Consider the following 27,919-nt stretch of genomic DNA (forward strand, 5'->3'; position numbering starts at 1 on the left):
GCCTGAGATGAACTCATCCAACTTCTTCCAAGGCTCAGAAGGTTAAATGACTTCTCCAAGGATGTGTAGAAACAAGACTGGGATCCAGTCTCGAATTCCTTGTCCAGTATTGTGTCTCTTATTCTCAGGATGGATAAGGTGTTGCAGTTTTCTGTTGGGGGAAATTTCTCGCATCTACCACCTCCTTCAATGGGCTGTAACCATTGTTTCAGCTTTTCATTGCTGGTAGTTGTTTCTGGGATTTTAGGGCTAGAAGGGACCTTAGAGACTGTTTTGTCCCATTCCCTAAATTTACAGGCTGAACTTATGATATTGGTCACCCTCCCAGATTCTGGGCTGGCACTGGGAACTGAAATGTGACTAGGATACGGTCCTTATCTTAGGGTGCTCCCGGTTTGGTGGGGAATGCACATACCTTACCTAGGTATCAAGATGACAAGTGCTGTAATAGAGAAGTTCCCAGAGTGTGTGTAGAACATAGGAGAGGAGTGAATTACTTTTTCTAGTTGAGTTGCAGCAAGTTGGAAAAAATAAGCCATCTTTGAGCTGGCCTTTGAGGGACGAATAGGAGTTCATCTGGCCGAAAAGGAGGCCAGAGCGTTCTCTGCTGAGGGAAAACAGAGCTGTTAAGCAGAGTGTATTCAGAGGACAACAAATTGTCATGACATGAATGTAGGATATGAGGCAGTGGGAGGGGGTGCTCTTGAGATGAGGCAAACATTTTTAAAGATGTAGTCTGATCTGAGTTGGAAAGTCCTTGTGTGCCGTGTTAAGCAATATGGTCTTTATATGGACTTCATGAAAGGAAGTGGTATGTGGTGTGTGTTTTGGAAAGAGGGAATATAGTGGCCAGGGGAGAATAGACTGAGGAGGCCAGAGGCTGAGGCTAGAAGGCCCATTAGGTGGCTGTTGCTGTAGTCTGGAGTCTGTGGAATGAGACTAGAAGACAGCTGAGGACAGAACCTTCTAGAACTCCCTTCATGGGAGAGCAGAGGAAAAAGGGCTGTTGAGAGAGACCAAGTATGATTGGGGGGGTTCAGGCCCTAACAGTAGCGATAGTAATAGCAGTAGCCATTCATTGGGTTAACCTCCCACACACCAGGCACTCCACTGGGAGCCTGAGAGACTCGGCACACTTTGGTCCCCAGCAGCCCTGCGTGGCTGATACTAATAACCCCTGTTTTACACATGGGAAGCTGAGTAGTGTCATGGGAGCCAAAGGAGAGAACGTTTCCAGCAAGAAGGGATGGCCAGCAGGCACTGGCGAGGTGCGACGTGGAGCCTAAGCCCCCGGATTTGGCAGGTGGCTCTGGCTTTGTTTTTCCTCCCAGGTACTCCCAGCCGCTGCACGAGGAGATAGCCCTGCACAAGTACCTCAAGCACCGCGGTATCGTTCAGTACCTGGGCTCTGTGTCCGAGCACGGCTACATTACGATATTTATGGAGCAGGTGCCTGGGGGTGAGTGGTCACTGGTCTTCTGGTCTCACCTTGTGAAAATCACTGATGAAAATAGGATATGAACATCATGATCCATCCTGTCATTAAAAAATGACAGACGTTTTAGATATGGGAGAGCATTTGTTTTTCACAGGAGTTGGATACAAATTTTCCAATGTCACAGAAACAGTCTATTCCTGGTCTGGTGATTCAATCATCAAATATTCATGGAGGATCTACTGAGCGCCAGCTGCTGGGCCGAGCGCCGGAGACATAGAGATGAATAAACCATGGTCTCTGGCCTTGAGGCCTTCACAGTCTATGAGCTGAAATATGGTTTGGAGAAGTGGGGACAGAGGGTTTTTTTAAATGACATCACGAAATAACATGTTGACAGTGAAATTGAACACCAGTGGTTTATCCATAAAATCCCCGAAAGCAGGAAGTAGACTACAGGGGTAAGAGTTCCTCAGATCTGGAGCCGGACCATCTTGCTTGAATTGGTCCCTCCATCTGCAAGCTGTGTGATCTCAGGCTTCTTATTGAAGAGATGAATTGTAAAACTGGAGTAGTCATTACTACGGTAATTGGAGTGGTAATAATAATGGGAGTAATCTTCCTAGGGTAAATGAGACAGTGTATATAAAGCTCTTAAAACGGTGCCTGGCAGAGGGCAAGAGCTCAGTAAGTGCTCATTTAAGAAAATAATGGTAAAATTAATAAAAATCTGAATGCAGATGTAAAGGCTTCAGTTAGAAATCTGTATTCATTCATTCAACCCACAGTTATTCAGAGCCTACCATTCCATTAAAAGCCTAACTGTATATCTTAAGAGATGAGCAGTGAGCTAGATTTTGAGGGTTATATGAAAGATCAAGTACAGTTTCTTCTTTCCTCAAGTTGCTCATAGTCTAGCAGAAAATATGAATTGATATTCCAGACATGAGGTCTGAGGATGACAACAGAGTTGGAGATAGATGTGCCACCCCCCTTTTATAGAGGTTCCACGGCAATAGAAGGGCGTAAGGGTGAAGCCGAGACTAGCTGATGCCGAGGGCCTGGGTGATGATCTCTGAAACACATGGTCAGAATGCAGGGAAGGGAGGTTTTCTTCTGGCCCAAAGGTTCACTGTTTAATAGTATAATTGGGGTGGTGGCAGGGAGGAGGGTAGGGGGCGTTGTTAAGACAGTCCTGCTGCCGGGACCTGGCATTGGGAGCTTCTCACAGTAAGGACAGAGTCCCAACCTCCTCCTCTCCTGGTCCCTGTCTCCCTAAAGGGCCCCTCGCTCTGGTCCTATCTGCCTCTGATTTCAAGGTGAGGTATAGAATGTGGCTTTGACAAGCCGAATGGCTGACACGGTTGTGCAAGGTCTACAGCGTCGGGCCAGCCCTCCCCAGTTCAGAGCACTGTTGCGCTCTCTTCCTGACTCTGTGCAGTTAAACAGAGCTGAGCCCAAAGGTGGCCCGACCGTGTTTCAGGGGTTACCAGGGGTTCCTTTCCACCCTTCACCTCTGATGAGGGTGATGTGCTCATTCACCGCCAGTCCCTTCTCTGGCTGAGCTGCTCGCGTGTCTGAGAACAGGCAACAGAGAGGGAGGAAAGAGATTTCATGTAGCCCAGATACAGTGATGTGAGCGCGAGTGCTTACATTGGGTTAGAAACGTCACTTCACTTTATTTCCCTGAACCCTTATCGTTGAATCTTCATCGCCCTCAGGAGTTTTCTGCTGTGTCCATTTCCAGGAAGCCTTTCTGCTGTTTCGTGATCAAAATGGGAGCCAATGAAGAAGCCTATCATCAAGTTTTACATCAAGCAGATCCTGGAAGGCCTCAAGTATCTCCATGAAAACCAGATTGTGCACAGAGACAGAAAGGTAGTTGTCTGAGCCACTGAGGTTTTGCTGGGGCATCTCGGATCACGCAAGCTGCTGGCAGTGTCTGCAGGTGGACCAGTTCACAGAATGGCGAGGATTGAGCCTGACAGTCCCCAGAGCACAGAGTTTAGTCTTCGTAGAGATTCATGACCATTTGTTATGTTCCAGATCTGTTATATGTTAGTCTATTTAAATCTGTCTTTAAGCATTTGATATTCTTCCTTTTCTAAAGGGTGATAACGTTCTGGTGAATACCTACAGCAGAGTGGTGAAAATCTCTGATGTTGGAACCTCTAAACATCTTGCAGGAGTGAATCCATGTATGTAGACTTTTGCTGGTAGGCAGAACAGAGCTTAGCATGAGGTGCCCATCCTGGTGTTAGGCTTGTTGGAGCTGCAGTCCTTTGAGAGTTACTCACTGAGCACCTGAGTGCAGTGTGGGCGATTGGTAACTGAAGTAAATGGTATATTGTCCTCAGCTTTAAAGCGTTTGAACTCTGGCATAATGATGCACTTTGCCAGCTCCTTGTGGCAACGACACTGCCTTACATTCTTCTTTGTCTTCCAAGGTTGAGTAGGTGTTGTGATCTGCTTGAGGTTTTCTGAGGGTTTCTAACCAATTAGCCAAACGGCAGCATCTCTTTTAAATTAATAGCACATTATTCAGAATCGTGGGTAGTTCCAAATAACAGGTATACTCAGACAATTTATTAGGACATTTGATTGGTCTTTTATAAAAATAGCCTGTTACTTTAATTAATTCTGGTGCCTTGTGTTTTTGGTATGATTATGTTTCCAAGAGAGTCTCATTCTTCTGGGGAATATGGTATTCTAAGTGGGTTTGAGCCATTAGGTTTTCTTTTCCATTTGTCAGTGATGGAATCATTTAAGTATTGAGAGGGACTGGATTCAAAGAGTGGTATAAAATTGCCAGCTAGCTTTCCATTTACACGACCAGGGAGTAGAATGATGCTCAAAAGCTACCTTTGGCTTTTTCAAATTTCTGCCTAAAAGTGAAACAGAAACTTTGATCCTTGGAAAGAAGCACTGACTTTGAATAAGTAAAGATTTATGGTCGCCTAAGTTTCAAGGAAAGGATCACAAAAATCTTGCTTGATAAAATTATGAAACAGTGCTTATAATAGTATAGCTCTGAAATAAGCTATACGAGACGGATGACTGTTTTCTATCTCTATAGCACCAAACTGTAGCGTGGACAGCCTTGGCATCAGTTTTGGTAAATAATGTCTCAGCTTTGAAAGACTTTTCTTCAACAAGCAACTTGTTGTATGTCAGCCACTGGACACCCATAGTGGAGACTCATTCCCTTTCTAAATGGAACTTGTATGCATCAGAAATGACTTCTCAGTCGTAACACCAAGGGAGGTACATGCACCTCAAAATGGGAAAATATTGCACGAAGGACCCAACCAGAGTCTCCCAAAGAGTGTATTGAACTTTCATTCATTGTTTCTGATGTAAATATACATGTATCAGCACGTATATGTCAGTGAGTATGCATGTATATATATACACATACATATGTATGCCCAGTATATTTTTTTCACTAGCCTAACTGAAAATGACTTATACCCTTCTCTTTGGAAGCCACCAATTAGCTTGGCAATAGGTAGCAAGAGGGGCTCTGATATGACAAGGAATTATTTCAAGACATAAACCCCCCAACAATTTATCTCATAATTAGCATCCCCAAGGAGAAAAAAATTCATAAGAAAAACGCATGTATAATTCATTATTGCATATCACATTTTCCCAAGTAATTGGCTTGAGGAGGCATGAATTTTGCATTGCAAAATAATGCAGGGGTGTTTGGGGGATAATAAAGAAGGGGTCTCATTTTGGGTAGGAAATTCCCCTGCATGTAATTACTCTTTGCAAAACAGAGCAGTTCTGTAAAGAAATTTCAGCTGCTCAGTGCGAAGCTCCGACTGGGTGCAGGTGGACATGGTGGGGCGTTTCCACGCAAATGCCTGGAGGCTGTCAGAGCCTGGAAGGAGAGACAAAATCTTCAGGCAACTTCTTGGCCCGAGATCCTCCTATCCTGTGTTCCTCCGAAGGGTTTTCCCCGTAGGTGTAAACAGGCCACAACAGGAGGAAGGGCCCTTATGGCCAGGGTCAGCCCCCTTTGCTTTTGGTTTTGCAACAGCTTTATTGAGGTTTAACTTACGCATCATAAAATGTACCTATTCAAAGTGCCAATTTCAATGGTTTCTGGTAGATTTTCCAAGTTGTACAGCCATCGCCACAATCCAATTTTTGCCTGTTTTCCATCACCCCAAAAAGGTGTCACCTTGCAGTCTGTCCCCATGCTCTCCCCAGCCCCCAGCAGCCACTGATCTACTCTCTGTATAGACTTTCCTGCTCTGGAGATTTCATATAGATGGAATGATACAATGTGTGACTTTTGTATCCAGCTACTTACACCTCACATAATCTTTTCGAGGTTCACCCGTGCTGAGGTGTGTATCGGTACTTCATTCTTTTTCTGGCTCAATAGTATTCCATTGTATAGACCACATTTTGTTTTCTCATCTGTCAGTTAATGGTCATTTGGATTGTTTCCCCTTTTTGGCTATTGTGAATGATACTGCTGTGAACATTCACATACAAGCCTTCATGTGAACACATGTTTTCATGTCTCTTTGGTAGATACCCGAAGTGGAACTCGGGACGGGACCTCTGTTCTGATCTATGGCTGTAAACAGCCTTGGTTCAAATTGTGGCTCAACCACTTGCGAGCTGTGTGACCTTGGGCATGTTACTTAACCTCTCTGTGTCTCAGTTTCTTCATAAGTAAAACAGAGATAATCATAATACCTACTTCATAGGGTTTTTATGTGGATTAAATGAGTTAATATTGATGAAGTGCTTTAACCAGTACCTGGTTTATAGCAAGTACAGCTGAAGTCTGTGTTAAATAAATGCTAATTTGCACTTAGAAGTCACAGGTTCTTAGAGTTGGCAGGAGTTTTTGAGAGAATCGAGTTTATGTGCATAACTAACATGTTGAACCTGTCAGACTCAAAGGGTGTGATTTTTATTTTTATTTTTGTCTCCCACGGCCCTTTCCATCCTGCTCACGGAAGTAATCCTTTCCATGACTTTTCCAGTCACCCTGAGATAACAAAGAGTAAGTCTTAATGGCACCGCGAGAAGCAAACGCAATGTGAATCCAGTCATTGAAAGGGTCCCGGCTGACACACAGGCGTCCCTCCCATTTAATTGTGGTTGGCTTTATTGCGCTTCACAGATCCTGCATTTCTTACAAATTGAAGGTCTGCGGCAACCCTGCGTTGTTAGATGATGGTCAGCATGTTTTTAGCGATAAAGCATTGTTTAATTAAGGTATGTACCTTATTTTTTAGACATAACGCTACTGCACACTTAATAGACCACAGTATAGTGTGAGCATAACTTTTATATACACTGGGAAACCAAAAAAATTCATGTGACTCGCTTTATTGCCAAATGTGCTTTATTGTGGTCTGGAACTGAACCCGCGGTGTCTCCGGGGTCTGCCTGTGCTCATCAGCACACTGGTCCTCATTCGAGGGGCAGACTCCTCTCCCCTGCCCCTGCTGGCTTTGTGGCAGGCAGCCGGGGAGTCGGGGTGTCGGCCCTCCCTCCCTCCCTCGCCTCCTTCCCTACTCACCAGCTGCGAGTAGGAGAGGAAAGGGGGACAGAAAGTTGTCACTTGACTCGCACCGTTCTAGGCTGGTTTCCTGTACTCTTGGCCTGGCTGATGGTTGCTGTTACCTTTTTGCTGCCGGATCCCTCTGAATACAATTCCCAGGTCGTGGGCAGGGGCCTGACCTTTGGCTGACCGCCCCCAACCCCCTCACCCTGATCTTTTACCCTGCACGCTGTACCTACCCCTCCATCTTTTCATACTGAGGGAAGCAAGCCCTGGAAGGCTATCTTTGGGCGGGATTCCTTTTTAAAAGACCCTAAAGCAGTATTTCTACAATTAGAATCTGGTGTCCAAGATTCATGCATCTTTCACCCTCATCAAGAGGATGTGGCGATGTCCCCAGACCATATGGGCCCCACTCTGCTGCTGTCAGCTGCTTTTGCTCCCATGGGAACCATGTGCAGCTTCTTTGCAGGGGACACATACATGTGGAGCTCTGAGTGCGCCCAGTGGGGATGGGCTCTGGGTTAGGAGGAAGTCGTGGCCCCTCCCTCCAGGCCCATCTCTGGGACAGGGCAACCGGGGTGGCCCCAGGACCATGGAAAGCTGCACCTTACTTCTCTTTTTGCTACTTCATTAATATTAAATTTGGAAACTTTGGGCTCTAACGCTCCCTCAAGAGGCCTATAGAAGATGCTAACATGTGTGGCCTCCTTTCAAGTGCATTTATCCTGAGTGGATGTTGAGTTTCTTGAGCCGCCATGGGCCCGCACCCTTCTGGGGACAGCCCTTCCCTGACTTCTGTAACTAGAGAGGGTAGACCTCCTAGCACAGCTGTCTAAAGAAGTTGCTTTCAACCTCCCCCTTCCAGTCCCTCTCTCAACCCTTTTAAACCTTGATCTGGTGGGAGACCCCGGGGCTAGGGGCCCACGTGTTGTGTAACCAGTTATTTGAGGCCCCCATAGAAACATGCGTCTGTGGTTTCTCTTTCACCCCTTTCCTTGGTATCTGGGTCATATCTTGGCACCTCAGTCATAACTCCTGAATTATTGTCCTGTGCCATGTCTGTCCTTTGCTGATAATTTGAAAAACTTGCTTGGACAATTGTCCTGGAGACCGCAATGGATCTCATGTCCCAAGGGGATTGGGTTGACACCTGTGGGTCTCCTGCGTTGTTTTGAACTCTGCATCGCTGCACCTTAGGGCCAAGGCTGGCTGGCTGGCTGATTGAGGGACCAGTGTGGTGGGCATACCCTGGGGGAAATGCAGTTTACGAAAGACATGAAACCCCTAAGAGAGCCAGATTTAAGCAAATTTCCCAGGATTTCTCCATTCACTTGCCCCCCATGACGTCCTCACTTGGGTTTCTCTGCAGAAGCCAGCCTTTAGTACAGCTGGTACACACCCACAATGTGCACACTGCCTGGAGATGGAACCTCGACTCTCGGAAATAGTTGTGTGGATCCGTCTCTCTTTGTTGGGCTGCTTGCTGTGAGTGGACAGTTTCCCTTTGAATATAGTAGTAAATAAAACGGAGCAGCCAGTTTTCCATGACTGCTCTACACCTCCCAATTATATGGCTAGAAGTCACATTATGGCTACAACCCACATCCCTAGGGCTTGGGGGAGCAAAGAGGAGGGTGGCAGTCACACCTTTCAGGAGGGGGCGCCACTGGGCTGGAGCAGGTAACTCTGAACGGGGCAAGATGAGGCTGGCTCTGGTAGTATGAGGGGGGTTAAAAAAAAGAAAAAGCTGAAAATGAGCCAAGCGCTGCTATTGGAACCAACTGAGGGTCCAAAGTGAGGCTTGCTTAGAAGAAAGTGAGCAGGCAGGAAGGAGCTAGCAGCCCCTCCTTCTTGGCGCTTGTGCACGTGCACTCTTGTCTCTCCTCTGACCCAGCCGCCTAGTGGCGGACGCCAGGCAGAAGTGTGGTTTGCAGAATCCCAGAGCTGGTGTGGCAGAGCCAAGAGAGAACAGCTTAATAAACAGCTCTGTCAAGTCTTCTTAGTTAATGATTTATGGGTTAGTTAGAAGGCACATTCCCTGCCAAGGCCTCTCTCTGTGTTGTTCACGGTAGTGGGAGCCTGTAGGGGATATTGTGTCACTGGAAGTTCCCTTCCTGGGGCGCCGAGATCTCCTAACACTGCAGCAGGCACCGCGAGCCTCCAGCTTGCCCAGCCCTGCAGCCAACTGAGCACTTCCGCACCAGGCTTTCAGCTCAGGACCCCAAAGCTGTCATTTTTGCCATGCTCATCTCTTGCACTCACTGATGCAACCCGATTTACATTTAACTTTAAATGAGGAAGAATTAAATAAAATTGAAGTTTTTAAAAAATTGTAAATTGTCTTCAGTCTCACCAGTCACATTTCAAGAGCCCAACAGTCTCATGTGGCTGGTGGCTACCACACTGAACTGCACAGAACAGAACGTTTCCATTGTTACGGAACATCCTATTGGTCAGAGCTGTTCTAGAGCCTTTAAAATCCTTACAGGAAAGAAATGGTAAGACATTGGATCTTTCAGAGGAGCAGGTAGTAGGTGGCATCTCCAAACTTATTTTAACCAATGGGCCTTTTTTTGTCATTCATCAGGACTCAGGAAACCTGCTTTGGTTGTGTGGTCTTGAGACAGGCACTGGAATGTCTCTGGGCATCAGTGTTCTATATTCACACCTTGGCCACTATCATCTCTGAGTTTGCTGTTCATTATAAACCTCTTTGCCAGCACATAGCACCTGCTACTGTTGCTTCCACATTTCCCCTTTCCCCTTTCTTCAGGCTTAGTTTCAAAGAAAACCAAAGATCTTATTCCCAGAGCCTTTGATTGACCTCTCTGCCCCATCGCTCCAATAACCCTTTCTCCTCTCCATACAGTATCTGATCATCGTCTTCCCTGTGGCAACCTCTGGTGGCTCGTGATCCACAGGAGAAAGTCCAAAGCCACAGCCTTCAGAACACAGTTTGCCATTTGGGCTGCACCCAGGTCACTGCCTCCTTCATTTTTGCACCCCCTGCCTTATGTCAAATATGGTTCCCGTCTCCCCAGAATCACTATACTTCACACCCACAGGCCTTGGCTAGAGCTCTTCCCCTTTCCTAGAAGTCTTCCTATTCCTTTGTCTACGTCTTCGAGCTTCATGGCAGGTGTCTACTTCACCGGCAGTCCCAGCCACCACTTGTTTGGGTCAGCCACCACGCTCGTGGCAAGGTCACGCTTTGCCCTGCCTGCTCCCGGCCAGTGACTGAGCATGGTGGGGATACTAGAACCCTGGTGACACTCTTCCAATGAACAGCTTTGGGTCCGGGCTTCCCTGGTGGCCTGGCTAAAGCTGTGTCAGAGCTGCTCTGCCACCTGAGACTTTTCCTTCCCCCTTCCTTTTGCAGGTGCCAGACCTGCATTGGGGTCTGACAGCTCTCCCTGCCCTGCCTGCTCTCGCCCCCTTTATCCTTTGTATACCTTCTCCCCAGTACATCTCTTGTATGTCTAATTCTGTCCTAGTATTTATTTCTCAGAGACTCAAATTGACACAGCTAGAGCTTCCCCTGACTCAAACCAGGCAGAATCAAGCACTTTTCCATCCATGTTGTCAGTGCCCTCTGTGTACACCTGTTAGAACACTTACTACATTTCACCATCACCACTGCCACCCTCGTCATCACCACCATCATCATGTCTGTCTTCTCCACTAGGCAGCTTGTAAAGGTCAGGCACTGTGTTTCTTATATTGTGGTTTCCCTCTATCTGCCATGCAGTAATATGTGTTTATGGAATTGAATTGGTCCCATTTATCCTTTGAGGATCTAAGGAATCTTCTCTCAATGTGACTAGTATTAAATGCCTTTAATGGAAGGCATATTGTATGTCTCTGGTGAACGAAAAGATGCAACAACATCATTTATGCATGAGCCCAGACCCCATCTGTCGTTAATATGAGAGTTAAAGTTCACACACTTATTTACTAATGGTCCTCTTAGGTTTTATTTATTTATTTATTTTAAGTGCATTAACTTTTTTTTTTTAAACTGAAGCACAGTCAGTTACAATGTGTCAGTTTCTGGTGTACAGCACAATGTCACAGTCATGCATATACATACATATATTTGTTTTCATATTTTTTCATTAAAGGTTATTATAAGATATTGAATATAGTTCCCTGTGCTGTACAGTATGAACTTCTTTTTTATTTTATATATATTAGTATCTGCAAATCTCAAGCTACCAATTTATCACTTCCCACCCCCTTCTCCCCCTGGTAACTGTAAGTTTGTTTTCTATGTCTGTGAGTCTGTTTCTGTTTTGTAAATAAGTTCATTTGTCCTTTTTTTTTTTTTTTTTGATTCCACATATAAGCGATATCATATGGTATTTTTCTCTCTTTCTGGCTTACTTCACTTAGAATGATGATCTCCAGGTCCATCCATGTTGCTGCAAGTGGCATTATTTTATTCTTTTTTATGGCTGAGTAGTCTTCCATTGCATAAATAGACCACAACTTCATTATCCAGTCATCTGTTGATGGACATTTAGGTTGTTTCCATGTCTTAGCCATTGTAAATAGTGCTGCTATGAACATTGGGGTGCATGTATCTCTTTCAATTACGGTTCCCTCCAGATATGTACCCAGGAGTGGGATTGCTGGATCACATGGTAAGTCTATGTTTAGTCTTTTGAGGAATCTCCATACTGTTTTCCACAATGGCTGCAGCAAAGTCCATTCCTGCCCGCAGTATAGGAGGGTTCCCTTTTCTCCACAGCCTCTCCAGCAGTTACCATTTGTGGACTTTTGAATGATGGCCATTCTAACTAGTGTGAGGTGATACCTCATTGTAGTTTTGACTTGCATTTCTCTGATAATTAGTGATATTGAGCATTTTTTCATATGTCTATTGGCCATTCGTATGTCTTCATTGCAGAAATGCTAGTTTAGGTCTTCTGCCCATTTGTGGATTGGGTTGTTTGTTTTTTTGTTATTAAGTTGTAGGATCTGTTTATATATTCTGGAAATGAAGCCCTTGTAAGTCTTATCTTTGCAAATATTTTCTCCCATTCCATAGGTTGTCATTTTGTTTTGCTTGTGGTTTCCTTTGCTGTGCAAAAGCTTGTAAGTCTAATTAGGTCCCATTTGTTTAGTTTTGCTTTTATTTCTATTGCCTGGGAAGACTGCCCTAGGAGAACATTGCTAAAATTTATGTTGGATAATGTTTTTGCCTATGTTTTCTCCTAGGAGGTTTATCATGTCTTGTTTTATATTTAAGTCTTTGAGCTTTTTTGAGTTTATTTTTGTGTACAGTGTGAGGGAATATTCTAACTTCATTGGTTTACATGCTGCTGTCCAGTTTTCCCAACACCATTTGCTGAAGAGACTGTCTTTTCTCCATTGTATATTCTTGCCTCTTTTGTTGAAGATTAACTGACTGTAAGTCTGTGGGTTTATCTCTGGGCTCTCTGTTATGTTCCATTGATCCATATGTCTGTTTTTATGTCAATACCGTGCTGTTTTGATTACTGTAGGTCTGTAGTATTGTCTGAAGTCTGGGAGGGTTATTCCTCTAGCTTCATTCTTTTTTGTCCATATTGCTTTGGCAATTCTGGGTCTTTTGTGATTCCATATAAATTTTAGCGTTGTTTGTTCTAGTTTTGTGAAAAATGTCCTGGGTAATTTGATAGGGATTGCATTAAACCTATAGATTGCCTTGGGCAGTGTGGGCATTTTAACAATATTGATTCTTCCAATCCAAGAGCATGGGATATCTTTCTATTTCTTTAAGTCATTTTTAATTTCCTCTATCAGTGTTTTGTAGGTCTCCATGTTGAAGTCTTTCACCTCCTTGATCAGCCCCTTAGGTTTTAAACAAGATGGTGCCCATGATCTTTCATTTTTTCCCAGTAGGCACTCTGCAGTACATGGCGCCCAAAATTATCGATCAAGGACCTTGTGGATGCGGTGTCCCAGCTGGTATCTGGTCCCTGGGCTGCCCTGTCATTGAGATGGCCACCAGCAGACCTCCGTTCCGTGAGCTCGGTGAACCACAGGCAGCAGTGTTCAAAGTAAGACATCTCTGGTGATTTAGGTTGCTGGTGTTGGGGAAATAGAATTAAAATCAGAAATCTCCTCCCAGTCCAGAAATCTCTCCCCAGAGGTGAAAGGGAAAGAAAACAGTGTATTATTGAATAAGCATGAAATCAGAAGGTGATGTGCATGACAGGCAAACTGCTAATAGCCCGGAAAGGCAGAACTCTCGGCCTTCCCTACAGCCAAGCAGATACAACGCTTTACGTCTATGTTCTCAAGAGAGCTGCTAACTATTACTCGGGTGCAAGGACTAGACAGCACCACCGGTCACAGTAGTTCATCTGAGATTCCCCTGGTAACTGGGGTGACATTAGTGTTAGCTAATCGGCTTTACCCAGAGGAAAAATCAACCTCTCAAATCTTTAGGACGGGAGGTAGTTTTGGAGTCAGGTTCCACTGAAGTTAGGCTCCTGCCCTCCCACAGAAACCCCCAAATTGGGGCGCTGTCTGCCCTGATGATGACATTTCAAAGGGATGGCCCCCAGGTCCTTGAGAAAGACACTTCTGGCAAGAGGCTTATTTAGCTTTTAAAAAGATTTACATACATCTCAAAGAGACAGACAGGTTTCCTAAAGTGCATGCTCTAAGAAAGGTGTGTGGGGAGGTCTCTTCCTTTATTTCCAACCAGGACAATTAAACCTCTTAGTTAATTTGTATTTGCTTTTACACTGTAAGGCTCAGAGGTCACATGGGTCTGTGTCTTTAGAGGACACACTTCTGACTAGATTTGGAGAGAGGGAACTTTGAGTATTAGATACTGTCTCCTTTGTCCTTCTGAAAACCTTCCCAGAGCTGACAGGAAGGGTGACCTGGGTGTTGAGGCCCACGTGGAACTGACTGGCCGTGCCAGTGGGGGGTTACGCTGGGCACGCTCCCTCGGGAAGGGACATGCATGCTTGCCACCCCAAGGGAAGCTGATGCCAGGGCAGCCCAGTGTGTCCAAGGCCGGGTGTGCGGCTTGGGGCTCCCTGGATGCTTGGAGAAGTTGAAGAGCAGCTGTAGCCTTTCCGAGCCTGTTACCAGCACCGAGAACCTTCTGAGGAGCACTTTCGTTTGGCCCAAAGCTAGGAAGGAAGAGAGTAGAGTCACAAAAGGCCAAGTGGCCGCATTTCTGGATGACCAGGTCGCAGCGCATGGAAGCAGCCTGATAGAACGTCGTTCCAGAGGCCTTGCTTCTGGCTTCTCTGCCAAGCGCTCCTCTGCCCAGCCCCTGCAGAAGGTTCTCCAAACTTCCCAGCCTCCCAGAAGCTGTCAGGTCACCCCAAAGCCAAGACCTCAAGTCGACAAGTGTCTCCTAGAACCTGCAATCCCAACAAGACCCTGAACACCAGGGCTGGTGGACAGCAGTGACCTCCCCAGCCTGTCAGTGTCTGTCCAGGATGCAGCCAGCTGGGGCCAGCAAAGGTCTTCCTGCAGCTTCAGTCACAGGCCTCAGAATAAATGCCAGCTGGTGCCGGGGAAACGCCGGGGCCCCCGAGAGCCATGGCTTCTGCTCTCTGGTCTGCTGCCAACTCCTGCCACACTCTGGACACCCGTCTGGAGGCTGTGACTCCTCAGTTGGTCCACAGGGCCCGAGCGGCTCCCCTGGCCCTCTTCCTCGCTCTTGTGTTTGGTTAGCTAGTTAGCGATGCAGGTGCTTTTGGATGGTATGTCAGGTCTATTTTTATTGCAAACTAGAAAGCTATTCTTAAGTAAATAACGCCCCGTGTGTCCTCTTTGCAAAGACTATAGAAATTATTTCTGGAAACTCTAGAATCCTTCAGAAAACTTCAAGAGTCTTGTGGGCAGTATCTGAAACAGGGAACTGTCTTTCTCCCAAAGGGGCTGTTATGGATTGAACTGTGTCCCCTCCCTGGAAAAAGATATTTTGGAGTCATTACCCTAGTACCTCAGAATTTGACCTTCTTTGGAAATAGGATCTTTGCAGAGATAATCATACTGGCCCTAATCTAGTAGAACTGGTATCTTCCTAAAAGGCAGAATCTGGGACACAGAGCTAGACACTCACAGATGTCATGGAGAGACACAGGGAGGACATGGCCACGTGGAGGCAGAGATGGGAGTGACACATCTAGAAGCGAGCCAGCAGAGCTAGGAAGAGGCGAGGAAGAATTCCCCTACAGGTTTCCGAGGGAGTGGGGCCCTGTCAGCACCTTGATTTTGGACTTCCAGCGTCCAGAACTGTGAGAGAATACATTTGCATTGTTTGACGCCACCCAGTTTGCGGCAGCCCTAAGAAACAAATACAGGGACCTCGAGAGTAGAGCGCCTGTAAAAGTAACGTGCTTGCAGGGTGCTGGGGTGGTGCCCACGTTTGCTCTTTTCTTTCCAAGAGCCAGGGGAGATGCTCCCGTTTCCTCTTTTGAGTTCTTGTCCAGAGTTTTTGTCTCTGGCCCCCCTCAGGTGAGAGGTGCCACATGGAACGTGCCCTGCATTTCAGGTCTTAGGGGTTGAAACATGCAGTGTTTAGTGTCTCAAAATCCAAAACTTGTTTTCAAAAACTGTTACACGATTGTAGTAAGAACACTTAACATGAGATCGACCCTTGACGATTTTTTTAAGTGCATAATTACAGTATTGTTGACTGAAGGTACAGCAGATCGCTAGAACTTCTTCATCTGATTTAACTGAAACTTGTGCTCGTTGAATAGTAACGCCCCCCTCCTCCTCTCCTCAATCCCAAACTCGCGAGCTGTCCGTCCTGCCCACGAGGAGCAGCGGGGCAGAAACGGTGGGTGTGCCCCTGGGAGATGGACTTTAGGCTGTGAAGTTGGAGGCTTGCCGTCCCCTCTTGGCAGTGCCCTGTTCTCTCTGAGGGGGCAGAGGAGGCCTTGCCAGCCCCATGGTTGTCGAGGGGCTGGGAATGGGTGGATCCGCAGGACAGAATGGCTGCTGCTCCTGGCTTATTGAGTGGGCTTGGAAAAGACAAGACTGCAAACTTTAAAGATGACAACCGCTCAGATGACTAGAGAGCCACCCACCCCTGATGGGAGCAGTTACACGGGTGGGGGTTATGCAGGATGGATGAGCACTCTCATGTCACAGTGAGATGTGACAACTCATCCCAACTCCTGCTCCCCTACAGGTCGCAGGGACAGGGAGCCTGTAGCAGGAGAATGATGAGCTAGCCAGAAGTGGAAGCTGAAGCAGAAATTGTAGCAGAAGCCCAAGCAGGAAAGGGCAGTGCCCTCCTCCCTCAGCCGGTTGTACCCCGTGGGGATGAGGGTGTGGGCTGTGAGTTAGCAGCCTCCAGGTTTGGTCTGCTTGTGGTTTACAGCTGTAGGTTGGAGATTTGGGCTGTGAATGCAGAGACTGAGAGGTGTGTCAGGTGTCTTTTGGAGACCCTGGGTATCAGAGAGCAGATCTCAGGTGCCTTTGAACACCCTCAGAGCATCGTGTTACAGGCTGTGGTCCAAGCCTCATCTCAGTTCTCTTCTGCTGCACACCCAACCACCCCAAAACTGCAGAGGCTTCAAACGATCACCTTTGATTTCTCACAAATCTGTGGGCTGATGGTCGGCTCTGCCACTGCTCTTGCCTGGACTCACTTGTGTGGTGGCTTGAGTGCAGTACAGTGCTCTTGGAGGGCCACTTGCACGTGGTGGCCCTTCATCCTGGGTGTCTTCCCTGCCTGTTGGTCTCAGGGCTTCAAGAGGACTAGAGTAGAAGCCCCGAGGCTTCTTAAGGTCTAGGCTCTGAGAGCCCCCCAGTATCACTTCCCCCACAGCCAAGTGGGCAGAGTCTCTAGAGGGCAGCCAGGGCACGAGTCATCGAGGCCGTTATTGGAATCCATCAGCAGCCCCTCCTAGGATGGCAGGTGCAGGAGCTTTGTGTTGTCGGCATATACACCTGGACTTGCCCGAGGCCTCACTGACCCATCGTGTTACCTCTCTCAAATGCAGGCACCGATGTTTAAGATTCACCCTGAGATTCCGGAAACCCTTTCAGCCGAAGCCAGAGCCTTCATTTTATTCTGTTTTGAGTCTGACCCCCACAAACGTGTCACTGCTGCTGGCCTGCTCCAAGAGGTTTTCTTAAGGCAGGTGAACAAGGGCAAGAAGAACTGAATTGCGTTCAGGCTGGCAGGTGAGGCCTACCTGGACAGCTGGGCTCGGGTTAGGCCGGGGCTTGTCTGTTACTCAGAGAGAGCACACCAGCTTCCCCCGCGGTGCCCGTTTTTGTGACGGGTGGCAGGGATTGGTGCAGTAGGCGTGGAGCTGTCAAAACCCAATGAGTGAATGTCCCTTGATTTCCTGGCAGAGACACAGGGAGCCCCACAGGTGACAGCGATGTGCCCTCACATACTCCCTTCTCCATTAAAGCCTTTCTTCTAGGACTGTGCCGAGGAGGGAGGTGAGAGGCACCTTGCCTGCGGTTTCGTGTGTTTTCCACTTGGAGGGCCTGGTGCTTCATTTTTGGCGCCCGGCCTGTCACCCTGTGCTGCTCCCAACCTTGATTAAGGAGTGTCTGTCCCGCAGGTCCCTGGAGCAAGCAGCCCCTTGTAGGGCAGTAAGTCCTCTTGAGCGTGTGACATTAGAGTGGCCCTGGCATGGATGGGGTCAGAAGCCAGGACAGAGCAGTTCAGCATCTTGTTCCCAGAAGGTGACTTGCTACCCCAGTGTTTTCCATGAGCTGGCTAGAAATGCAGTGTCGGGCCCATCCCGGACCTGCTGAAGCAGAACCTACATCTCCCCAGGATTCTGGGGTGATTGCTTGCATCCCCAGTGAGAGCAGCACAGCCTTAGGCCCCTGGGTGGGTCACCTGGCCTGAGGGGCTGCCTGGGGCTCTGTGCTGGCACTGTCCCTGTCGCGGGAGCCGGTGGGCGGCAGCAGCAGCGAGCACAGCTCAGTCTGCCCTGACTCAGATGCCCAGCCTGACAGGTTCTTCAAGAAGGCCCAGGTGCCCAAGCACAGGCTCAGGTACAGCCCGCCCCCAACCAGTTGGGGGACAGAGTCCCTCCAAGGTATAAACCAGATGGCCATGAAAGGCTTGTGCAGCCTTTTTTGCAAGGTCGATAGGGCAGCTAGGCAGCTGGTCAACCGTGCAAGCAAGGAGGGCAGTGCGGTCACTCACTGTCCCTTCCTCTCCTTCCCCTTCTCGTCCCTTCTTCCTCCTTTCCCTCTCCTCATTTCCCTTTCCCTCCCACCCCTTCCTCCTCCCCTGTCATCCCTTATTCTCTCCCTTACACTCACTCCCCCATCCCCCAACACTGGTGCTCCGGGGGTTAGAAAATGCTCTCTGGACCTCCTGCAGTTTCATTTCTTGATGGTGAGGATGCGGAGGAGTCACCTCTTAGCCCCGCCCCCATGGTGTCCCGGTGTGGAGACTGCCTGGGGTACTCAGTGGGTCCCTAAGGGTGTTTATCCGCAGTGTTTCAGATGACAGCTATGCCTCAGAAGACCGGAGTGCAGCCTCATCCCCCGAGGACAGAGACCCTCTTCCTGCTGCACAAGGACAACGAGCGCAGCGCCATCCTGTACAAAATCCTCTGGGAGGAGCAGAACCAGGTGGACTCCAACCTGTAGGAGTGCGTGGCCCAAGTAGAGGCTGCGCTGGGAGCTGCTAATTAATCCTGCTCCCTCCGCCCTTGGCCAAGTCCCGGAACAGGTCCAAAGAGGACTGATGTTCCTGCTACCCTATAACACTCGCACAGTTACACTAACCACTGTAAGTATATCCCAATGTCCTTTCCTCTTCAAATAAAACAAAAGGAAAAAAAAAAGATTCCACTGAAACCTGAATTTGCGGAACACTGCGGTGAAACTGGGCATTGATGAGGCAGTGCTGCCTCCTGGTGGAAAACAGGCCAAGTGGCAGCGCACAGCCTGCCTTAGCGTGGCGCTCACGTTACCCCCATTTTGAGCCCTGGAGCTGAGTTAACACGCAGCTGCAGGACAGAGTTGCCCTAAGAAGCTGAGAGAATAGCCACATTAGGGAGAAAAATTATGGATAGAAATATTTGACTTTTTATTTGGGATGGGGAAAGGTCCTTTTACCAAGAGGCCATTACGCCACTATGAAGTGTGCCTTCTGACAAGGGCTGTTGGGGTGGAGGCGCGAAGTGTTACAAGTGGCTAAGCAGGATGGTGGGCCATTTCCTTGAGGGACTTAGTTGTGTGTATGCGGGCCAGAGGGGAGATGGGGCTACACAGCCCCCCAACAGGAAAGATACGGAGGGAATTCCAGGACCGGAGACCACTTCTCACCTGGGGATTCTCCAGTTCCATTAGGAAATGAATAATGGACAGTCTGGTTAATCGAGTTTCCCACAGTCTTTCTTGGATTTTCCCTCCCTCTCTGATTTTCTCAATGATTTATTTTTTGGTGGGGGTTGGTGATCAGAGTTCTGAAGAGTTGCATCTCTCAGTCGGCCACGTCAACAAATAATTGGGATCCTGAGGGACTTCATCCGCTCCTCAGAGCACAGGGTGATGGCATCCATGGTATCAAAGCTAAAGGTGGACCTGGACTTTGACAGCTCATCCATCAATCAGATTCACCTGGGACTGTTTGGATTTTAGGATACTGTAAGTGCTCCATTTAGCCCTAGAGAACATGGCAGAAGGCAGGAAGCCCACTGAAGTGGCTCATTGGCAGCCAAACTGTGGAGTTCAGTTCAATCACCATCTTTTCCCAGAGTCCCCATCTTCTCACCAGTTACACCTGAATCCCGACTTCCAAGTTTTCTAAGCACTGAATGTGCATGTACAAGTGACTGGGCCTATTGCATTTGGCCCCAAAAGCCAGAGCATAGGCTCTGGGAGCAAGTAGCCATCTGTCGGCTGAGTAGGTGTGGGGTTTTAAACTTACGTGTCTGCCCAAACAGATGTTGAGCTGCTCCAGGCCCGAGACCATGTCTGGCTTAGCTTTGTGTCTCAAGCCCCCACCACAGGGCCAGAGAGGTACTGTGCCTTGCCACAGGCCACACTAAAGGCAGCAACATTCCAGAGTTCTTTCTCGATGTCTGTTCACCAAGATGGGGTCATTAGCAGGGTGTGTGGGTCCAGAAGCTCGGCAAGGGACATCTGCGCCCACCGTGATTTAAGTAGCTGAGTTGGGAGGCGGGTAGCACTTCGTCAACTGACGCATATCCCATAACCCTGACCCCGAAGAAATCTGCCCTCTCGTCTTTCAATCTCTGCCTTGTGATTTGTCATGATCCCTAGGCAGGCATTTGTGGTCTACCTTCCCAGGCAAGGAACCCTGGCATGGCCAGGAGTTTCCCCCAACAAAACCGGTCTGTTTTGTTCATTTCCTGGCACATAGTAGCTGTTCAAAAAAAGCTTGTGAAATAAATAAAATGATTCCCAATTGCTCTAGGGAATCACATCATCAATAGGGTTGCAAAATATATAAACCACAGCTATAGCACACTAGTTGGTACTGGTTCCAAGTGATGCCTTGTTGCCATATGCTCATTGGGAAAGCTGACTAATATCTAACAGGCGATAAAGTGTCAGGTGTACCTATTTTGGAAGAAGTTATATACACCCCTAGGGATCTCTGAAGTCTAACCTCAAATAAATCTAATCATTTCTTTTTAGAAAGACCTGGAGTTTTAATTAACTGGTGGTGGCAAGATTTAAAGTTTTAAAAATACGACAAATGTGAAAGTTGATAGTAATGCTTAGCACTTCTTTAAAAAATTTTTTTTTCTGGTAAGGCTTATAATCACCAAATTCATAAAATGGTTTATATATGGGTTCAAGGTTATTCCTTTCCACTGTTGACTGGCATCCTATTATCTTCCATCTCAGTAGAATTAGTAATAACAGCCAGCACTCAACTGCAAATGGCTGCCAAACATGTGACTCCTACAGACACACCTGCCCTTGTAGTACAGCGATGCCTCAGCTGTTGCTGGGCACAGCAGGAAGGCAGCTACCCCCTAGTGAGGCTGGCAGGAGTAATAGGTCTGTCCTGACGGGTGTGTGAGACCAGTTCCCATGAAGCATTTAGCACAGGCCTGGGTTCCGTAAGTGTTCCTCCCACCATCAGAGCAGCACCTTTCTTGCGGTCCCTCCTCTCCCCCAGCTGTTCCAATGGGAGCAGGGCTTCCGTTTCCTTGGCTTCGTCTCCTGTGAGGAGGAAAGAGCCTGACCATTAGTTTTAGCGACTTGACCTGACTTAGACAAGGTGAAATTATTTGGCTGAGTCCTACTGAACACCATCAGGTTCTCTTTTGGTTCATGATAAATTTTGAGACAAAATATACCTACCCCGAGTGCTGGTCTTTGTTTTCAAGAGGAGGCAATACAAAGAAGGTGCCCGTGTACAGGCTGAAACCTGATCACAGGACTTTGCAGAAGCCTGACCGTTGGGATTATGCCATTAAAAAAAAAAACAAAAAAACCCTCTAAGGTTCTACAAATGTCTGAATTAAAATTGGTGTTGGGCTCTCTCTGGATGATGGATTTTTTTTTTTTTTTAACCAGACTTTTGGAACAAAAAGAGAGTACCAAAATCTTTCACGGCAAACTCTAGAACAGAACACTCAACTGTATCATCTTCAGTTACAATTCAGATCTAATGGTGAGTGATTTCCCACTTGCGCGTGCATGCGTGCGTGCGTGTATGAGACCATTTAAAATCTGGCTAGTTCTAGTGAGCCTTAACATACTTGAGGTTATTCTCTGTTAAACCAGTTAAGCACTCCAGTAGATTCCAGAATGCTGATCAATAATGAACTACCAGTACATTCAGAACCAGATGAATCACAAATGCATTAAAGGCTGCTCTGGGTGTCCACCTGACTTATGTTTCTTCTGGACTGAGTCATCCTCTAAGCTGCCCCCCAGATCATAAGGGGTCGACGGGACGGGCATGGTGATCGGAGCTACTGCATGGGCCTCTTCACTGTTTACTCAACGAACATTTATCGAGCACCTATGAAACCTCTGGCCCTGTGGTGGGGGCTTGAGACACAAAGCTAAGCCAGACATGGTCTCGGGCCTGGAGCAGCTCAACATCTGTTTGGGCAGACACGTAAGTTTAAAACCCCACACCTACTCAGCCGACAGATGGCTACTTGCTCCCAGAGCCTATGCTCTGGCTTTTGGGGCCAAATGCAATAGGCCCAGTCACTTGTACATGCACATTCAGTGCTTAGAAAACTTGGAAGTCGGGATTCAGGTGTAACTGGTGAGAAGATGGGGACTCTGGGAAAAGATGGTGATTGAACTGAACTCCACAGTTTGGCTGCCAATGAGCCACTTCAGTGGGCTTCCTGCCTTCTGCCATGTTCTCTAGGGTTAAATGGAGCACTTACAGCATCCGGAAATCAAAGGAGGGTAAAAGCACTTAGCAGAGCAGCAGGCAAGCAGAGTCCTACTTAGCGTGCCCTCTCGCACCATCCTTATTCCTCTGGATGCCCCAAAGCGACTCATAATTTAGCCTGCCATCTATGCATCTGGTTTTCAAGGACAAGCTTTTGTCACGGCTGACTGTAAATTGAGGGGGTGGCTTTAAAGATGTTTTCTGAAGAGCAGAAACGTCTGCAGATTATTTCCATAGCATCCCAGTGTGTTTGACAGCATTGAGTGGCCCTACTCGTTCCTTCAGCAAGCGGTCGTTGAGCACCTACTCTGTGCCTGACAGTGTGCCTGGTGCACAAGGAATAGTCCTTGTCCTGAGAAAGCGGCAACAGCGGCAGCAGCGCGAGCAGCACTAGCACACTCCCCCCGCCCCGCCAGGTCAGACGTGGTCGTAATTTGGGGAAGGACTGAGGCAAAGACTGCACTTGTGGGAGTCTAGAAAGCATGTGTTCTAAGCAAACTAAGAGAAAGCATTCGTCGTTCCCCCACCTAAAGGTACGCGTGCCGTACAGGGCCTAGGCGCGTCCGTTGCCACGCTACAGCAGTGAGGGCAGCTAGCACGTCAAAGCGCTCACCTTAGAAGGACAAGCCTCTGCCCTGCTGCCATCCCAGTTGATGGGGTGGGACCTATAGGAAGGAAAGGAAACCTGGAAGTGCAAAGCTAAACGGGCGCGTGGTGAGGCCGTGTCCTAGGCTGAGGAAGGGCCAAAGGAGTAGCCACGGCAATGACACAGCGACTTCAGCCAGTCAGTGCAATGTGAGCTGTCCTGACAACCCCCAGTGTCACAGTGGCTTAATGCAAGTCAGGTTTTTTCTTCACTTGCATAATAATGTCCAAAATGGGTTTTTCTTCATTGGTGGGTGGCTCGTCTCCTAGCCGGAGTTCAGGAATCCAGGTTCTTTTTATCCGGTGACTCTACCATCTTTGGTCTATGACTTCTCAGGTCTCAAGAATGTGAAGAACGGGTGGGAGATTTTTATGGGCTGTGCTGGAAGTTCACATGCTACTGTTAGACCGCAAGACCTGGCCACGCCCAGCTGCGAGCGGGGCTGGGAAATGTAGTCCCGCTGCATCTGTGCTCAAGAATAGGAGGAAATCACTTTGGTAACCAGCTAGTCCAGATGCCACACTGGGCTAGAGGTCGGGGTCAGCGCTGTCTCTGATGCCTAGTTGCAAACCGCAGGCCTTCCTGGTCATTCGGTCTGTACTGTCGTTGCTTCCATGCCTTGCTGCCCGTAGCCTTGCTCGCGCTCACATCCCCGTTTTAGTTCATCAGAGCACTTACTACTACCTGGAGTGAGTACCGCATGGGAGGCCCCTAATCACTCAGTGCTCCGTGAATGAATGACCCCCTGAGCCCTGAGTGAATGGCTCAATGGAGGAAGTGGAACTTGGGCTGGGTATTAAGTAGCCTTTACCTTGGGAGTAAAGAGATCAGGAAAAGAAAGGCGGCAGAGTAAAAGGAGGCAAAGATGAATGGATTGATCCATTTATGGAGCCGAGTCGCATCCATTGAACTGAGACTTGAGTGCCTGTAAGAGTTTCAGTTCTGGGGCCGCCGCCTCCATACCCCTGAAAGACTGTACACGCCAATAAAAGTCGATGACTACCAGAATGTATAAGGAAAAATAAGACCTAGCGATATACTATCTATAAGAGGTGTGCTTTAAATGTAGAGACAGATGAGTGAAAAATGAGTTTCCCTTACAGACTGTGAAGGGGGTGGGGGAGGGGAGAAAGCCATCACAGACCATCACGGCATGCTAGAGACTTTGAAAGCAGAAGACCTCCGGTCTAGACATGGGGAAGCCGCTGCCCCCCGCCCCTCATGCTGTACACCAGAAATTGGACAACACTGTAAACTGTACTTCAACAAAAATGTATGTGAATAAGTAAAATAAACTTTCCTGAGTGTAGAGTTCTATACTGAGAGTTGTTTTCCTTGAGCCACTTTTGCCCGCTGGCTTCCATTGGTCCTGCTGCATAATCAGTTGATCATCTAAAGCATATTCCTTTGAAAGCCACAAGTCTGCTCTGTCTGCCACTTTGGCCTTGGTTTTCTGTACCGTCACTATGCTAGGGCTCAAGATGGCTTACCACCTAGTGTTTTGTTTTTCTTTTTTGGTAGCTCTTGTTTGTGGGTTTTGGTTCTGTTCTCCTAGTCATTTTGTTTTCAGGCGGTGATGATGAGATACTGTAGACGTTATCTTCCATCACAGTTTTCCCAGATTGTCTGTGTCCTCATTCTTGAGCGATAGTTTAGCAGGGTATAGAAACCTGCATTGTTAGTTTATTGTCTCCTGTGTCTAATCTCGATGATCAAAAAGTGTGCTCACAGTCTAAATGTTGTACCTTTGCTAAACGGAAAGATGAAACCTTAAAAGCCATCAGGGAGCCTTTCCCTCTATATGTGAAGTACAGGGTGTGTTTGCAAGGTGGCGTGGTCCTGGTGGAGGGCATCGTCTGCGGACAAGTGTAGTGGGAAAGGTATGCTGGAACAAATCAGGCGTTTCGAAAGGCAGGTTCATGAGTCCACACTGGAACAGTTCCACTTATCGTGGATGTGTTATTACATGCCCAACTTAAGTAGGATCAAAAGTCTGCCAAACTAGTAAACATACAAACCAAAAAACTGGATTTGAGTTTAGCAAGAATGACTAGCGTCTGCTGGGCCTGATTTTTATCATTCATCTACATGGCTCAGTGCAATGAACTCATGTCAGAGTGAGAGCCACACTTCCAAATTAATGGATGTCGTTGAACCACATTTAAGTTACATGGATAAGTGGTCTGTGTGAAGGATGTCCCTGAAATGAAGTGGGTTTTTTTTAAAGACTTGAAATAACTTTATGATGAGTGATAACCCTTAAACTCAAGGCGGAAGAGGTAAAATAAGTGTTTAACTATCGGGCATACCTCTGCACCCATGGGCGGAATTACAACCTCAAAACCTAGCAGATGGCTGTTCTGGTCTACGTGGCATTATGGCAAGGCAAACAGTGGCCAGAATTACACATTCACCAACCGCCTACCTGTGATCATTGTGACTGAGCAAAAGGATGGGTGAGATGTAACTTTTGATCCTAATGGTGAATCAGTGTCCATCAAGTCCAGAGTAGTCTGTTGGGGAAATCAGGCCCATAAGTTCATTGAGACCTTTGGGGAAATTTCATAAGCACAGATAGCAAGTTAGAAACGTAGTTAGCACTCTGACTCCACGTATCTAAAAATGGAATATGATTTCTGCTTCCAGCAAAAACTCCTCTGTCCTTCCCCGGGGCTTGAACCCAGGACCTCCTGCTTGCTAGCCCTGCTCTCTGCCCCTGAGCTACAGGCTCTCGCTAGCTACCTCAGTTTCCCCGAGTCAAGTCAGGTTTATCTCCCCCAGCTGAGGGAGGATGCTGGGTCCCTGGTTCCTCAGCTGCAACCCAGCCTGAGGCACCAGGGATTCAGCATCATTCGTTAGTTGAGGAGTTAAAGGTGAGTGAGGGGGAAACTCTGGTAGCTAGCGAGAGCCTGTAGGTTAGGGGTAGAGAGCTAGGACTAGTAAGCAGGAGGTTGTAGGTTCGAGGCAGGCAGAGAGGCAGAGAGGCAGAGAGGCAGAGAGGCAGAGAGGCAGAGAGGCAGAGAGGCAGAGAGGCAGAGAGGCAGAGAGGCAGAGAGGCAGAGAGGCAGAGAGGCAGAGAGGCAGAGAGGCAGAGAGGCAGAGAGGCAGAGAGGCAGAGAGGCAGAGAGGCAGAGAGGCAGAGAGGCAGAGAGGCAGAGAGGCAGAGAGGCAGAGAGGCAGAGAGGCAGAGAGGCAGAGAGGCAGAGAGGCAGAGAGGCAGAGAGGCAGAGAGGCAGAGAGGCAGAGAGGCAGAGAGGCAGAGAGGCAGAGAGGCAGAGAGGCAGAGAGGCAGAGAGGCAGAGAGGCAGAGAGGCAGAGAGGCAGAGAGGCAGAGAGGCAGAGAGGCAGAGAGGCAGAGAGGCAGAGAGGCAGAGAGGCAGAGAGGCAGAGAGGCAGAGAGGCAGAGAGGCAGAGAGGCAGAGAGGCAGAGAGGCAGAGAGGCAGAGAGGCAGAGAGGCAGAGAGGCAGAGAGGCAGAGAGGCAGAGAGGCAGAGAGGCAGAGAGGCAGAGAGGCAGAGAGGCAGAGAGGCAGAGAGGCAGAGAGGCAGAGAGGCAGAGAGGCAGAGAGGCAGAGAGGCAGAGAGGCAGAGAGGCAGAGAGGCAGAGAGGCAGAGAGGCAGAGAGGCAGAGAGGCAGAGAGGCAGAGAGGCAGAGAGGCAGAGAGGCAGAGAGGCAGAGAGGCAGAGAGGCAGAGAGGCAGAGAGGCAGAGAGGCAGAGAGGCAGAGAGGCAGAGAGGCAGAGAGGCAGAGAGGCAGAGAGGCAGAGAGGCAGAGAGGCAGAGAGGCAGAGAGGCAGAGAGGCAGAGAGGCAGAGAGGCAGAGAGGCAGAGAGGCAGAGAGGCAGAGAGGCAGAGAGGCAGAGAGGCAGAGAGGCAGAGAGGCAGAGAGGCAGAGAGGCAGAGAGGCAGAGAGGCAGAGAGGCAGAGAGGCAGAGAGGCAGAGAGGCAGAGAGGCAGAGAGGCAGAGAGGCAGAGAGGCAGAGAGGCAGAGAGGCAGAGAGGCAGAGAGGCAGAGAGGCAGAGAGGCAGAGAGGCAGAGAGGCAGAGAGGCAGAGAGGCAGAGAGGCAGAGAGGCAGAGAGGCAGAGAGGCAGAGAGGCAGAGAGGCAGAGAGGCAGAGAGGCAGAGAGGCAGAGAGGCAGAGAGGCAGAGAGGCAGAGAGGCAGAGAGGCAGAGAGGCAGAGAGGCAGAGAGGCAGAGAGGCAGAGAGGCAGAGAGGCAGAGAGGCAGAGAGGCAGAGAGGCAGAGAGGCAGAGAGGCAGAGAGGCAGAGAGGCAGAGAGGCAGAGAGGCAGAGAGGCAGAGAGGCAGAGAGGCAGAGAGGCAGAGAGGCAGAGAGGCAGAGAGGCAGAGAGGCAGAGAGGCAGAGAGGCAGAGAGGCAGAGAGGCAGAGAGGCAGAGAGGCAGAGAGGCAGAGAGGCAGAGAGGCAGAGAGGCAGAGAGGCAGAGAGGCAGAGAGGCAGAGAGGCAGAGAGGCAGAGAGGCAGAGAGGCAGAGAGGCAGAGAGGCAGAGAGGCAGAGAGGCAGAGAGGCAGAGAGGCAGAGAGGCAGAGAGGCAGAGAGGCAGAGAGGCAGAGAGGCAGAGAGGCAGAGAGGCAGAGAGGCAGAGAGGCAGAGAGGCAGAGAGGCAGAGAGGCAGAGAGGCAGAGAGGCAGAGAGGCAGAGAGGCAGAGAGGCAGAGAGGCAGAGAGGCAGAGAGGCAGAGAGGCAGAGAGGCAGAGAGGCAGAGAGGCAGAGAGGCAGAGAGGCAGAGAGGCAGAGAGGCAGAGAGGCAGAGAGGCAGAGAGGCAGAGAGGCAGAGAGGCAGAGAGGCAGAGAGGCAGAGAGGCAGAGAGGCAGAGAGGCAGAGAGGCAGAGAGGCAGAGAGGCAGAGAGGCAGAGAGGCAGAGAGGCAGAGAGGCAGAGAGGCAGAGAGGCAGAGAGGCAGAGAGGCAGAGAGGCAGAGAGGCAGAGAGGCAG

General features: G+C 48.7%; 1 protein-coding gene across 1 annotated transcript in view; it reads left to right on the forward strand.

The window, feature by feature from the left end:
• The window catches only part of MAP3K15 (mitogen-activated protein kinase kinase kinase 15), a 118,571-nt gene extending 95,860 nt beyond the window's left edge, over positions 1-22,711 (forward strand). The window contains 12 exon segments of the mRNA XM_064483209.1: positions 1,332-1,459; positions 3,183-3,313; positions 3,546-3,651; positions 12,858-13,015; positions 16,943-17,126; positions 17,813-18,004; positions 18,420-18,474; positions 18,476-18,581; positions 19,384-19,417; positions 19,420-19,568; positions 21,477-21,573; positions 22,575-22,711. Coding sequence (XP_064339279.1) covers positions 1,332-1,459; positions 3,183-3,313; positions 3,546-3,651; positions 12,858-13,015; positions 16,943-17,126; positions 17,813-18,004; positions 18,420-18,474; positions 18,476-18,581; positions 19,384-19,417; positions 19,420-19,568; positions 21,477-21,573; positions 22,575-22,711 — 1,477 coding nt within the window.
• Positions 22,712-27,919: the final 5,208 nt, after the last annotated feature.

Source organism: Camelus dromedarius, chromosome X, assembly GCF_036321535.1.
Source record: "Camelus dromedarius isolate mCamDro1 chromosome X, mCamDro1.pat, whole genome shotgun sequence".
Lineage (NCBI taxonomy): Eukaryota > Metazoa > Chordata > Mammalia > Artiodactyla > Camelidae > Camelus > Camelus dromedarius.